General features: G+C 53.4%; 7 protein-coding genes across 7 annotated transcripts; 4 read left to right on the top strand and 3 right to left on the bottom strand.

The window, feature by feature from the left end:
- Positions 1 to 871: 871 nt before the first annotated feature.
- N7539_004806 (uncharacterized protein) lies at positions 872 to 1,717 on the bottom strand (the record flags this gene model as incomplete). The annotated part of the gene is made up of 3 exons (XM_056934408.1): positions 872 to 958; positions 1,139 to 1,510; positions 1,706 to 1,717. The coding sequence occupies 3 exons, from the start codon at positions 1,715 to 1,717 to the stop codon at positions 872 to 874; spliced, it is 471 nt and encodes a 156-aa protein (XP_056789602.1).
- Positions 1,718 to 2,239: 522 nt separating this feature from the next.
- Positions 2,240 to 4,453, bottom strand: N7539_004805 (ferric reductase family protein; the record flags this gene model as incomplete). The annotated part of the gene is made up of 2 exons (XM_056934407.1): positions 2,240 to 4,208; positions 4,296 to 4,453. 2 exons carry the CDS (start codon positions 4,451 to 4,453, stop codon positions 2,240 to 2,242), a joined length of 2,127 nt encoding a protein of 708 aa, XP_056789601.1.
- Positions 4,454 to 5,301: 848 nt separating this feature from the next.
- On the top strand, positions 5,302 to 5,980 carry N7539_004804 (copper transporter family protein; the record flags this gene model as incomplete). Its single annotated transcript, XM_056934406.1, has 2 exons — positions 5,302 to 5,783; positions 5,866 to 5,980. 2 exons carry the CDS (start codon positions 5,302 to 5,304, stop codon positions 5,978 to 5,980), a joined length of 597 nt encoding a protein of 198 aa, XP_056789600.1.
- A 1,057-nt stretch (positions 5,981 to 7,037) lies between these two features.
- On the top strand, positions 7,038 to 8,167 carry N7539_004803 (putative GPI anchored protein; the record flags this gene model as incomplete). Its single annotated transcript, XM_056934405.1, has 3 exons — positions 7,038 to 7,122; positions 7,297 to 7,817; positions 7,907 to 8,167. 3 exons carry the CDS (start codon positions 7,038 to 7,040, stop codon positions 8,165 to 8,167), a joined length of 867 nt encoding a protein of 288 aa, XP_056789599.1.
- Positions 8,168 to 8,603: 436 nt separating this feature from the next.
- Positions 8,604 to 10,316, top strand: N7539_004802 (uncharacterized protein; the record flags this gene model as incomplete). The annotated part of the gene is made up of 3 exons (XM_056934404.1): positions 8,604 to 8,718; positions 8,781 to 8,894; positions 8,950 to 10,316. 3 exons carry the CDS (start codon positions 8,604 to 8,606, stop codon positions 10,314 to 10,316), a joined length of 1,596 nt encoding a protein of 531 aa, XP_056789598.1.
- Positions 10,317 to 11,260: 944 nt separating this feature from the next.
- On the bottom strand, positions 11,261 to 11,677 carry N7539_004801 (uncharacterized protein; the record flags this gene model as incomplete). The annotated part of the gene is made up of 1 exon (XM_056934403.1): positions 11,261 to 11,677. One exon carries the CDS (start codon positions 11,675 to 11,677, stop codon positions 11,261 to 11,263), a length of 417 nt encoding a protein of 138 aa, XP_056789597.1.
- A 337-nt stretch (positions 11,678 to 12,014) lies between these two features.
- On the top strand, positions 12,015 to 12,257 carry N7539_004800 (uncharacterized protein; the record flags this gene model as incomplete). Its single annotated transcript, XM_056934402.1, has 1 exon — positions 12,015 to 12,257. The coding sequence occupies one exon, from the start codon at positions 12,015 to 12,017 to the stop codon at positions 12,255 to 12,257; it is 243 nt and encodes an 80-aa protein (XP_056789596.1).
- Positions 12,258 to 13,211: the final 954 nt, after the last annotated feature.

Below are 13,211 nucleotides of genomic sequence, written 5' to 3'. Positions count from 1 at the left end.
CCCTTTTCCTTCTCATTTTTTCCCTTCCCCTTCCTCGTTTCCCTTGTCATCCTGGATATGTTTCGTCTTGTCGCCAAGCTGGATCTTGGTTCTGAGAATCGTCCATGTAGGATTACCATTCCGCGCATGAGTTTTTAATGGCACAATTCTCTTATTTTGGCATCGCGTTTGTGATTTTTGCCCACGCATGTTCTTTCATGTCCCTTTTCTGCCCTGTGTGGAAATCGTGTGCCAATTCCATCCCAGCAGGTTTACCCAACCTTTGCTGTTTCTTTTTCCGGTTGGGCTCTTCGTCAAGTCGGAGATGGAGATTGTTCCATACTTGACGGCTCGACTGTCTTCGACTTGATATTGTTGGTTTCCCCTCACTCCCCCTTTTTTTTTTTTTCTTCCGTCTTTGACTTTTTGCTTCTGCATTCTTCTTAACCCTAGTTTTTTTTCTCTCCATGCCCTTCTTCTGTGCAAACGTGTTCGTGTCTAGCGTTGCCAGACCATTTTTGTATGATTACCTCTTGCCCGTCAATGAAATATATGAATATCGATATCCGATTCTTGATAGTCAGCAGGCTCGGCTCATGGAATCTGGACTTGTCTGTAATCTGCTCGAGAGATGAGGGATGATGTATCGATGGGATCGGATTGTATATAAGTTCATTCTGCAATAGTACATGAAAAAAGAACAAGATTTCCACGGCCGCGGTTCTTCGCGTGCTCTACCTGTTTCCTGGTTTTTTTTTTTTTTTTTTTTTTTTTTTCAATATAGCAATATAGTTGTACATGCGCCCATATCCACACACGCAGTCTCGTACAATGTCGTTGGATGTGAAGAATTGCGCCGGAACACGACTCGACACGTGAAATGCTCGCGAATCTAGTTCTCGGGAAGTTGTCGGACCATGCGCAGGATCTCCGACTCGTTGTCTCCAATGACTGCCCGTCCGTTCACCCAGTCGACCGTCTAGAAGCGTACCCGGTCCTCGTCAGCATGTGAAAATCTCAGCCCCATCATTCATGAGGTGTCTCTCTTCAACTCCAAAACAGCATTCAACCGATCAATTCACCAGTCAATTGAGTCAGAGAGAAACGGAGAGGCACGGAGAGGAAGAGAGAAAGACAAAAAGGCGGCGCATCAACCTACCACAGGCCTAACAAAAGCCCCCTGATCCTCCTTAAACTTCTTGATCGCATCCTCGGCGTCCCTCGCCCCCTTGATCAACTCACCCACCCCGTAACTCGCCTTTCCCTTTCCCTCCGAGCCCGGCCCCGCGGCACCCACGGGACTGATGTAGTCCAGGATACTGCGCAACTGGTCCGTGGTCGGCGGGGCGGTGGTGACTTCGAGCTCAAAGTCGCCGCGCTGCTGGGCCGCGTGGGCGGAGTGGTCGGAGGCTTGGTCTTCGGTGGCGGTTTCGGACGCGGTGATGGAGGCTTGTTTGAGGATGTTGAGGACGCGGGTGGAAGGGGCGAGGGAGGGTGAGTGAAAGAGGGTAATTGGGTCGAGGGTTTTGCTCTGGATTAGAGGAAATGAGTCAGAGTGTTTGAGAAAACAAAATTTTTCAAAGTTGGTTTATGTCGTGGGGAAGGAGGGAGGTGTGTTGGAGAGAGAGAGAGAAAGAGGTTTTGTATTCCGCTTGATTGCGCGCAGGATGGATGGGATTTGGACGGGTGGTTGAGTTCGACGGGGGATGGCATGAGGATTACGTACGAAGCGGAACATCGTGGCGGTAGTTTTGAGGCTGCTCAGGTTGATAGCTCGTGGATACCTTGTGTGAGAAGAGGAGGTGGTTGTTGTCGTTGCGGTTGTTGTTGAATTGCAGTGTAGATTCGAAGAGCTCAGGTTGACGTTGGAGCTCGGGCGTTCGGCGGGTGGTTTGAACGGCATCTTACTGGATGATGTCATGTGCCGGGATCCCAATGCGGGTTGGCGTGCATTGCGGAGATCGAGTCTCAGCAACCCACGACTGCGTGCTTCTTGGACGTTGCCCGCCCTACAACATTTACTGAGTACATCCAGCGATTCCATTGCCGAATTCCCTGCCTCGATTGAGAGCGGATACTTTCAAGAGAACAGTCGACCGTGAAAGCTTGACCGCAACTGAGAAGAATCATGAAGCTCGTCAATTCGTGTAGTCATCCTTTGGTGCGAGAGAAGAAGACTCGTACTCTTACATCTCAGGGAATTGTAGTGAACTATCTAAATGCCCCCCACCCCAAAATGAAGCTCAAGACCCCCCGCGTCTCAATACCCAAAGCTCTCGATGTGCAAGTATATCCCCTGCGCTCCCGTCCCCTTGTGGACCGCTCGTTCGTCACTGAGAGATACCACGCTCCGACGTACATCGTCACTGAGACCCTGGGGCCCGCAAACTACCACGGCGCTTTCGCCTTCGGCCTTTTCAAGGACTTTCCGGATGATTGTTCGTGGATGAGGACGGCCGGCGAAGATGGGTAAGGCAATGGGCAGCGGAGTCGGTGGTTCAGAAGACTTCATCGTCTGTTCATTGGCCCCGCCGACACCCGAGTTCGCGGCGGGGACCGGCACAGGGCCGGAACACTTGCATGTACAGGTGTCAATTTGATCCTCATCCATGATCTGCGTCGTGCAGCAGCATCCCCCACCGGGTAAACAGCCCCGACCGGCCATAGCTGGGGCCGCCGACGAAGAGAGGGATCCTGCGGAAAGCGAGCGTACGGAAATGTTGTCCTTTTCATCAAAGCCATTCGTCTCAGACAGGTTGGGCGCTTCCTCAGTGACGACAGTCGACGAGGCGGGCGGGGCATTGGTCGATACTGGATGCGGAACCTCCAACCTTTCATCACAGGTAATATAGATGCTAATCTCAACCTCTCTCCCACCGTCTGGTTGTCTGAGTTGGCATTCAGCCACGTCGGCCAGCGCTGCTTGTAGTTGAGATTCAAAGAGGCCAAGTTGGGCTCGTGATTTGATCACCCAAACAAATCGGATCCGCTTGGTCGCTGCCAGGCGCTTGACGCTGCGGGAGACCCGAGACGTTTCTCCCCTACTGTCCTTGTTCCATCCCGACACCAAGTCTCGCAGCAGAGGCACCGTAAAGGTTGCACCCGTGCCACCAGCCAACAACACCACACTGTCAAATTGACGCAGAGGTCGCACGGCACCATAGGGTCCCTCGATGAAGACGGTTTGATCTTGCGAGACTGCGGCCGCGGTAGGAGGTCCAAGATTATCGTCATTCTTTGAAGCGAATCGAAACAGGCGCCGGGTAGCCCCCGTCTTGGCGCGAATGTAAAAGTCCAGTCTTTGATCTTCGGGGAGCGAGGCAATGGTGAAAGGGTGGCATTGGAACGGAGCGAGAGAATGACAGGTCAGGAATACATGCTGACCCGGTTGCCAATGCATCCCGGGGTTCGGGATGGTCACACGCGTAACGTTCCCCGGCATCGGAGCGAACGTTGCCGAATGTGTCCACAGACGTTGCCCGGTCTTGCCATCTGTTTGCCGATGAAAGAGAGCCAGATTGAGATATGCGCCCCCAATATACCGCGCTAGACGGTCAAAGACCAGCAATCCAATGGGGATCCAGAGGTACACCCTCACTTCGTTGGGGACATGCATCCAGACGGCAACAATGAAGCCGATGAAAGTCACCAGGTGCTGCAGGACAAAGACTTCGTAGCTCAGTCCCCGGATTGGACGGACCGAGGTAATCAGAATACAAGTCAGCAGGCACCACGCGGCAAATCCTCGTTTAGTGAGATCATCATTGACCAGCTCGTAGGCGATGTAGTCATAGCGCCCCCAGTCGCGGAACCAAAAGCACATGTGAATGGTCGAGGTGAGCCACAGAGTCCGCGCCGCCCAGCGATGATACCAATTCAGACTGGCGTAGCTCATGCCGGCTAGGAAGCCGATGATATTCTGTCTTCCCGCCAGCAGGAAGATGAGAGGCAACTGACAGATGGCAATGCATCCCGTGCTGTAGCCGATGTTCTCCCACTGCCAGACATCGAGCGTGTCTAGCTTGTAGAAGCAGAGCACGAGAATGGTGATGAGATTGGCCAGCATGATCAGGACGGGGCCAAGGGGCGGAAAGTGGATGGTGTGACTGCCAACCGTCAGAGGGTGAAGGGTGGCGTGGCCCACTTCGCGAACGATGGCAGTGATGGTCGCGTAGATGCCGAAGAAAAGGGACTTGGGTTTCGCAGGAGTGAGAGACGTGTCCCGTAATCTGTGTAGAGATGTCAAGTTGATTGAGTCAGTTACAGACTCCACGTGGAATCCTTGCCGGATCGTACAGGGTTCTCCATAGCCCTACCGATGTCGTGCCAGAATCCAATTCAGTAGATTCACGATGGTGGCTAGGCCGATGGCACTTCCCACCACAGCCCAGTACATCTTTTGCATCGTGAGAAGGCTCGGAGCCCCGCTCGCCATGGACATGGAGCCCATGGGCATATCACTCATCAGGTCCATGTTGAGAATGGGCAATGTTCAAGGCGATTTCAAGGGAAGCGACTTTGCATGGTTGAATACGGACGCCCGCGCTGGTGATGCTTTTTTTTTCCGGTCCTGTCAACCCAAAGTCCAGAGCACCTCTCGCTCTCGCTTCGACCAGTACACTCGAGGAAAGATGGTCCAACTTGTGCAGACGATCGAAATTGGCCCTTCCTCACGTGGCTGAGAGTCCCGGGATCCGAGGGCCGTCCTGTGCTTATCAATAAAGTGCTCACATCCCCTCGTCGGTGCCAACTGGTCAGGTGGAAACGGCCCAGATGGGCCCCGCTCAGTCCCGCCATTGAAACCTCCCCTCTTCCGCTGGCTTTCATTACAGACTCTGCAATCCAGAGCCCAGACTTCACAGTTCAATTTCACAGAGAGAGAGAGAGAGAGAGAGAGAGAGAGAGATCCAGAGATCCTGGCCAGTCGAACTTGATCCCTTTGGGAGTCTTTGTGTAAGCGTAATGAAACCCATGAAACCCCGACCCGGAGCGCGTTTGGAGGTTTGGACAAGTCGACCCGCAGTCTGATCCAAAGAAAAGAATTGCCTTAAATCTGCTCAAAACGTCTCCACCCCCCACTTTGCGACAGCATCATGTCTGACTCTGATCCCCCCCCCCCCCCCCCCCGTCTCAGTTCATTCCGGGTTTAGCCCACCACGGGGGACATCTCTCGCTCGGATCTCTGGGGATCATCGCTGGGATTCATTCTCACCATCTGGCCTTCATTTGAACACGACTTGATTCCGCCGGTTGCTGAATCAATCTCAAAACTTATCTGACCGTCTCTCGGCTCGATATTTGATCGCGACACGACGCAGCCCGATGGATCACGGATCAATGAGTGGCATGGACATGGGCTCCAGTGCCTCATCCGCAAGTTCCTCATCTGGTGCCTCATCGGCCATGGGCATGACCATGGCCTTCACCAATGCACACAGCACGCATCTCTTTTCTGCCGCCTGGACCCCTTCATCATCAGGGACATACGCTGCCACCTGTATTTTCTTGATTGTGCTCGCCATCATCGATCGTTGTCTCGTCGCCTTCAAGGCCACGATGGAGCGTCACTGGCTCGTCACGCACTTGAATCGTCGCTACATCGCCATTGCGGGGAAGACCACCGAAGCTGGACGGATTGACGGGGATCCCGACGCCAAGGCTGCGTCGCTGATCACGGCGCAGGGAGTGGAAGAGAATGTCAAGCTTGTGCACAATATCGCCCATGGGCCGATCCCATGGCGATTCAGCGTGGATCTGCCACGGGCAATCCTGTTTCTCTTCATTGTTGGAGTCTCCTATCTTCTGTATGTCCCCGTGGATCTCACATTGACCTGGACCTTTCCCGATGGACCAGCGGGCTGACCATCGACTTCCTCGTCTTCCCAGGATGCTGGCAGTCATGACGATGAACGTGGGCTACTTCTGCTCGGTCCTGACGGGCGCATTCATCGGAGACCTGGCAGTTGGTCGATACATCCAGTGGAATGAGCACAATCACTAGAGCAAGCTTAGACTGTGCCCAGCGGCTCAAGTTTCCCTGCACCACGTCCAACGGGCACTCATGAATGACGACTATCTTTTACGTGACAGCATGGAGGATCAGATATCCCCTCCACATACTCATGGCATATCTTGGCGTTGACTCAGGCGCAGAGAATCTAATTCTTGGTCCTCTTTCCTCTTCATGGTCTTTTCGAACACACCGATACACTCGTACCGTACTGTCCAGTTCACAATAGAGAATGAGGGACTCTAGCGAGACGAGATTTGATCTTAGCCATGGTTGACGGCCCAGGCACAAGTAGCCGTGTGGCACGTCGAGCCATCTCCCGACACCGCATGCATGTGCGCCGTGCGGTGGTGCGCAGGATTGAGCAAATTATTTAACTGCTTCGGGGTTAGCGTTGCGGGTGGTCGGGGGGTTGAGGCTCCACCTGCCACGCTATCCTTGGTTTGGGCCGACCATCCGCACGGGCCGATTCTTGTTCTCAGGCGAAAATGGCTGAGCAAAACCCATCTGTCGGGACACTCGACTTGGTTCCCCCAACGTCAGATCCGGATCGCGCGAAACTTTGTAGCACCTACTGTAAGTGTAGTGGTACATGCTCTCTCTTGAGTCAAAGGAAAAGAAGTCGTCGATATCATGAATCTCATACGGCCTGGCTGAATTGACTTCCCGACAGAATTGGGCGATTTACTAAAGCATGTTAATTCTATACACTTGTTGACCGCGCCTCTTGCGCCCAACCCACTGCACTGCTGCACTCCCATGCAGATGAGGGCTTATGAGCAGATTTTCCCTACTGGATACTAGCGCGCGAGGTCCAGCCCGGTAGAATCGCCGAGGGACGTGAAGGGAAAAAAAACATCGCCTTGGACCCTGCAAATACCGGGACGACTACACGAGGCACCTGGAACAGGCAGGTCCACTCGCACGCACCCTGAATTAGCCGTCAGGAGCTTGCATTTATCGATGCTTGGTTGTTGAATCTCTCCCCGCCGTACGATTCTCGGGTCTCGATACGAAAAAGGAAACCCCGCGTGCGTCTTGTCGAAACATGGGACAGCACATGGGCAATCACGAGGCCGATGGAGCTATGGCTCGCTCGGCCAAGGAACGAGGAGGATACAGATGGGGAGGAGGTTTGGGGGAATGATGCGCGTAAAGGGTGATACGGTCGTTGATCAAACCACTCGCCCTATGGAAGACAATTATGGCGAAGGACACCAGGCATAAGCCAGCACGATAAGGTCCATTGTAGGGAGTTTTTCTGCCGTTCCGGAATTCTCAAAATCTGGTGATCCTATATCTTCCAGGGTTCCCCGTGCCCAACCTGGAACTCGAATTTCATCTCGGCCCTCTCCAGTCTGCTCTTCGTCCCTTTAGTGTCATCTCCCTTACCCTCCCCAGAGACAGTCGCATCGCCATGAAGTTCTCTCTCCTTTTCTGGGCCCTGGCGCCATTGGCTGCCGCGCACTTTCACCTTCAATACCCCGAATCTCGCGGGTTTGACGAGAATACAATGGCCCAATTCCCTTGCGGTGGCCTCAGCCAGTCTTCCAACCGCACCAAAGTGCCTATCTCAGGATCCTTGCCCGTCTCCCTCCGTATGGGTCACTCCCGAACTGCAGTCGAAGTTCTGCTCGCGCTGGGCACCAATCCCGGTGATAACTACAATATCACTCTCGTGCACACCTTCCAGATCAATGGTCTGGGCCCATTCTGCCTGCCTCACGTGGATTTCACCGAGAAGCTCCTCGGTATGAACCTCACGGATGGTATGAACGCGACGCTCCAAGTTCAGAGCAACGGGGATCCCACCGGTGGCCTCTACGCTGTGAGTTATATCGGCCGAATTCCCTTTTTCCCCAAGATGTCGAGAAGGTCCACATCTCATACTAATCGTACGTCTTTCTCCATGATCAGTGCGCCGACATTCAATTCGACTCGAGCGTCAAATACGAGCAACCCTCGGTTTGCACCAACGGAAGCGGCATTGCTGCCACTCCTTTCCCCAGTGCAGCTGCTCAGCGGAATGCCAATGAATCTACCGGCAACGGGGAAGCTCAAGGGTCAGGCACCAGCTCCGGTTCCACTTCCACTTCCTCGGGAGCAGCTGTGCCCCTACAGACTGCTGCATGGGGTGTGCTCGGTGCAGCCCTCGCCGGCGGTCTTGCAGTTCTCTAGAGAAGAGACTGAAAATCTTTCTCGGAGAGGCCGGAAAAGTCATAATCCAATAAAGGAAACGATGCGATGTGCTTCTTTCTCAGCGAATACCAGCGAAAGGCCTTAGCGAGGCGACCTTATGATGCTCTCGGCGTTACACACGCACTTTCAGACGCGTTCTGAGAGATATACCCATTATCCTTCGTCAATCTCAATGACAAGCAATGCTATGAACCATATCAAAAGGAGCGTTCCATTTGGACTTGTAAGCTATATCATTGCGAGGATGGCGGCACCTTCAAGCCATGAATGCAAAGAAACACCCATCACAGTGTCCGCGTGGATAATGGCTCCCCGTTGGAGTCGGTATCTCAGTAACTCAGGTAGGCAAGATAAGGTACCCCACCTCTCGTTCAGAATTCGTGTCGGGGAGCCAAACGTCCCGTCCGCCCAACTAATGCCGGCGTCGGCTAAAGGGGGAGCCGTTGGTTCCTCCCCAAAGTTCGCGCTGTCCGCGGCACGTCCCGCGCGCATGCCGAGGACCCCGAGGACCACGACGTCCGTGTCACGTGGTGAGAGTGTCAGGCACAGCCCTGCCAACGAGGTGCCATGTACCTGTTGACTGCTCCATAAGCATGGGGAGTCGCAGACGACTTTTCTGAACAATTGTCTCCTAGGTATCTGGGTCAAGCCGTAGCGACTTGGTTCTGCTGTACAATGGAAAAGTTTGAAAGACTACGATCTGTGGGTGAGTGACTAACACCTGCCAGTAGCCCTATGTCAGGCTAACCTTCCATTCTTAGGCCGGCTGGAACAGTATTCGACCGCTCGGCACCAGGCTGGGTTCTATCTTAATGTCGCGGTGACGGCGACATACCTCCTTCCCGAGAGCTTCCAGCTATCTCTCAGGGATTCTATTTATCGCGCCTGCGAGACCCTCATTGCCGAACATGCCGCTCTGTCGGCGATTCCTGCGGCGGATGATACTCAACAACCCTACTTTGTCCGTCTGCCGCAGATCGATCTGGACCGCGTGGTCGAGTTTCAAGAGCGCAAAATCAGTCATGCATCAAATGCCGGGGTCGATGAGGCCGGAGACCTGCTTCCAGACCTGGAGTTACAGACTCTCCTAGAACGGCAACACAACACGCCCTTCTCAGCGCCAGACGCATATTGGAGACTCTGTGTGCTCACCGACTCCACAAACACGCACAGTTTCACTGCCGCATTTGTCTTTCACCATGCACTGGGCGATGGTACTTCGGGCAAAGCCTTTCATCAGACCTTGCTCCGCGCCCTCGGACACCACGGCGCCGTCACCAAATCCATCATCCAGTCCCCTTCAACGCCCATGCTCCCGAATATAGAGCAAATTCACCCCATGCCACTCTCAATGTGGTACCTGGCCAAAAAGATCTTCCACGCAAAGATCTATTCGTACAGAAACCCGGGTCTCTGGAGCGGAGGCAAGATCCAACTCGAAGGAGGCACACAAGTCCGCCTAGTCCCCTTCTCCAAATCCCTCGTCACGTCGCTCCGCGCCATCTGTCGCAGGGAACAAACAACCATCACCACACTCCTCCAGGTCGTCCTTGCGCGATCACTCTTCGCCAATCTCCCAGATCGCTACACCCACCTCGCTTGCTCCGGCGCAATCTCATGCCGGCGCTGGCTCCCCGCGGAGATCACCGACGAAGTCATGGGCGTCTACGTAACCGATTCCGAAGAGTCATACACACGCCACGCGACGATGAACAAGCCCACGCCAGATGAAGGTTTCTGGAACGAAGCGCGACGCTCCCGGCGGAACATCATCGCCTCTTTGAATCGTGAAGGCCGCGACACGGGGCCCAATCTCCTACAATACGTGGATGATTTCCAGCAAGAGCTGTGCTTTTCTAAACTCGGGTGTGAGCGCGACAAGAGCTACGAGGTCTCGAATATCGGTGTCTTGTCGTGCGATGATGCCGCGCCTGATAAGCCGCGCATCGAGGGAATGGTCTTTTCACAATGTGCGAGTGTCGTTGGAAATGCCATTGGTGTCTCTGTCGCGACCGGGGCTGATGGTTGTATGGTACTTGCTGTGACGTGGCAGGAGGGTGTGGTTGAGACTGCTCTGATTGAGAATGTGATCGGTCGTTTGAAGGCCGAGTTGAAGGGGTTGTCTTGAAGGGTTGTGGAACGAATCTTTCTGATGTCTGATGCATGTTGGAGGATGGCTCTTACGATGCCTCGATCAAGCTGGTGATCCTTTCTTTTTGCTAAGATTGTCAGCTCACAGGCTTGCATTACGAAGTACACCTGACTCACACGTTTCGTCATCAGCACACTATGGTTCGACAACACGCTGGGTGTACAACCACCCACAACATCTGGACATATGGCACTAATAGGTCTACATCATACACATTCGGATAGTTGGGAAATATCACCGACTCAGTCTGGGTATGCGATGGACGATATCATCACTCAATGCTCGTTCTTTCATTTCGAATTTCCAACCCCGCCCACTGAGCAGACTCGGCTACCACCTTCATAGAGCGACATCCGTACGTAGACAGTGAACAGTGGACAGTGGACACTACCTATCATGAGATTGAGATACTGGAAGCTCAAGTCAATTTCTAGAATTATCTGCCTAACTACCTAGGTTGTGTCTGAGATCCATATTTAAAATTTAGGCCATTGAACGCTGAAGAGGATCTATGATCGAAGATTGAAACGCCAGTTCAAAAACTTGTTTATTCAGTCAGGCGCTCTGATGCCCGCCTTTGTAAGATGTAAATATGATACAGATGATTTCAAAACATGCAAAAGAGTATTGAAACAATTTCTGAATCGCTCCTGTTGACAATTGATCAAATCGGAAAGAAAATTGGAGGCTGAGAAAAGAAAAAGAAAAAGAAAAATCAAAGACCAAAGCACAAAATTGGAGGACATTCAGAACAGAATCGAGGATCGAAATTCAAACTGCTCGATGCAGGATGCAATCATAATCTCTAATCACCCAAACACCACATTTGTATGAAGAAAAATCTTGGAGGCGCAAGACGGAAAAAAAAGACCCCCCACCCCCAAAAAATGAGATCAGACTGTCAATGGGAACTTTCTCTCTCAAGGGTGGGCGGGAGCACCCTCACCCTCGCAGTGGCAAGTGATGAGAGCAGCGCAAAGCTCAACGGGCGCACCACCGAAAGCGTGGTAGGTGTGCTCTGCGTCCAACTTGGCGTCGACGTTGTGGCTCTCCTCGGTGATGGTACAGTGGGTGGTCTGCTGGAAGGCCGTCAGCTGCGCGCTGGAGGCGAAGACGAGGCCGTGGTGCTCGGCGGCAATGGCGGTGTTGGACCACAGTTCCTGAACGGGACGGGAGACTCCGTCGATGGGGACGACGACATTGGCCCAGGCACCGCTCTGCTCGTTGGCGAGCTGGACGGTGACGGTCTGGGGCTTCCAGCCATGCTCGGCTGCGGGAGCAGCAAGGGCAATGGTGGAGAAGAGCGCGGTGGCAACAGCGGCGACGGTGAACTGCATCTTGATGGATTGGGTTGGATTTGGAAGAAAGAGGGGTTGTTGAAGATGTGGTAAGAGACTGGATGTCTGACGAAGATAATTTGAAGAGTGGATGAAAGCTTGAGACTAATGAGTCTTGAAGATAGAATTGGTTTATTGATTGACTGATGGACTGACGGATCGTGGAATTGATGAGTGATGGAGAACCGATGAAGACCGTGAGATCAGGGAGCTTATATAGCTTTTCTCGTGAGGCCGTTCGAACAGACTGAGATGTTCTATCTCTTTGCTGGTGATCGATTCATGATGACCGAGTATTTCCGTTTTCAGCGTCCATGTCGACATTGCTGTCTGAGAAATGTCCTATACAGAACACATCCAGACCACCTGCCAAACTGCATCCGGCAAGTGTCCGTCAAGTGTCAACACGGCCACATGCGCGACCCAATGCGGAGTGGAGCCCGACAGCGCCCGGGTTGGGATGAGTGGGTCTTCTCCGACGCTCTCCGGGCTTGTGATTCGCCCTCCGGATCCCACTGCCAGCATGCCGGAAGCTGAAGCGAAAAACATGGTGTCTCAGAGCCTCAAGGGTGCTGCTTGACGTCTGTCACTGAAGAATATCCACACCTTCGGCCGCTTCGCCCACTGACTTCCACTCGCTTGAGTCTCCAGGATGCGACAACGTCTGATGCGTCCATGGGGAACCCTGGGTGGGACTGAGTCCTCCAACAAATAACTCTGTTGAGTATATTGTATCTCCGAAGCCCTGGTCCCCCATCATGACATTTGAGTGTAGTCGGTCGACACCTGTTTACCTATCACGTAGCCAAGATTAATGACCGTTAGAATCATCACATTTCTTGATCCTACCTGGTCATGATGGACCAGTGCTGCAAATGCTCGACCACCGACCACAGAGTATGATGTAATGACCGGCCTGGTCGCTGACCACAGGTTAGAGCTGGACACAGCATAGCTGAAGCCGGGCGGGAATGTCGTGATGCCGAAAAAGGTAATGGAATGTGTCGGACAAGCTGCTGACAGCCTTCACCGGCTCGTAGGCCAGTCGTCAAACCTCACATGGCTGACGACATGTCAAATGAGAGATCCACATTCCTGAACTGCTTCCCTTGGCCCAATCAAATGACCATCTATGCGAGGACGTGCTCAACCCATCAGTCATGTCAGAGGACGTGACTGATGCTGGTAGCCACCCTATTTTCTCTGCACTCGCTGGGCTGGCACGAGCTCTGTGGCCGTGTTCGTGAGGATGGGGCACTCGTGGTACCCGGCCAGCCACTTCTTGATGCGAAAACTCGGCGACTCCATGTAGGATTCGCCCCCTGCCACTGAAAAGGCCGGCTGGTGGTTGGGGGATCTTCCCGAAAGCATTGTGAATGCGTTCCTTGCAGATGACGAGGAATCTCCCCTTTGCGTTTACAGGGTAGTGTCGCAGAGCAGTAAAGGCATGAAGAGGCCCACAGGCAAACATTCGATGTCAGAAGGAGGCTCGGCCAAAGCAAGACCGTCAAGTTGGTGATGCAGCCTCACATCG

The sequence above is a fragment of the Penicillium diatomitis genome (assembly GCF_028827545.1).
Source record: "Penicillium diatomitis strain IBT 30728 chromosome Unknown utg000005l_segment0_segment0, whole genome shotgun sequence".
Taxonomy (NCBI): domain Eukaryota; kingdom Fungi; phylum Ascomycota; class Eurotiomycetes; order Eurotiales; family Aspergillaceae; genus Penicillium; species Penicillium diatomitis.
Note: the sequence above shows the minus strand (reverse complement) of the source record. Positions and strands in the feature narration are given on the sequence as shown.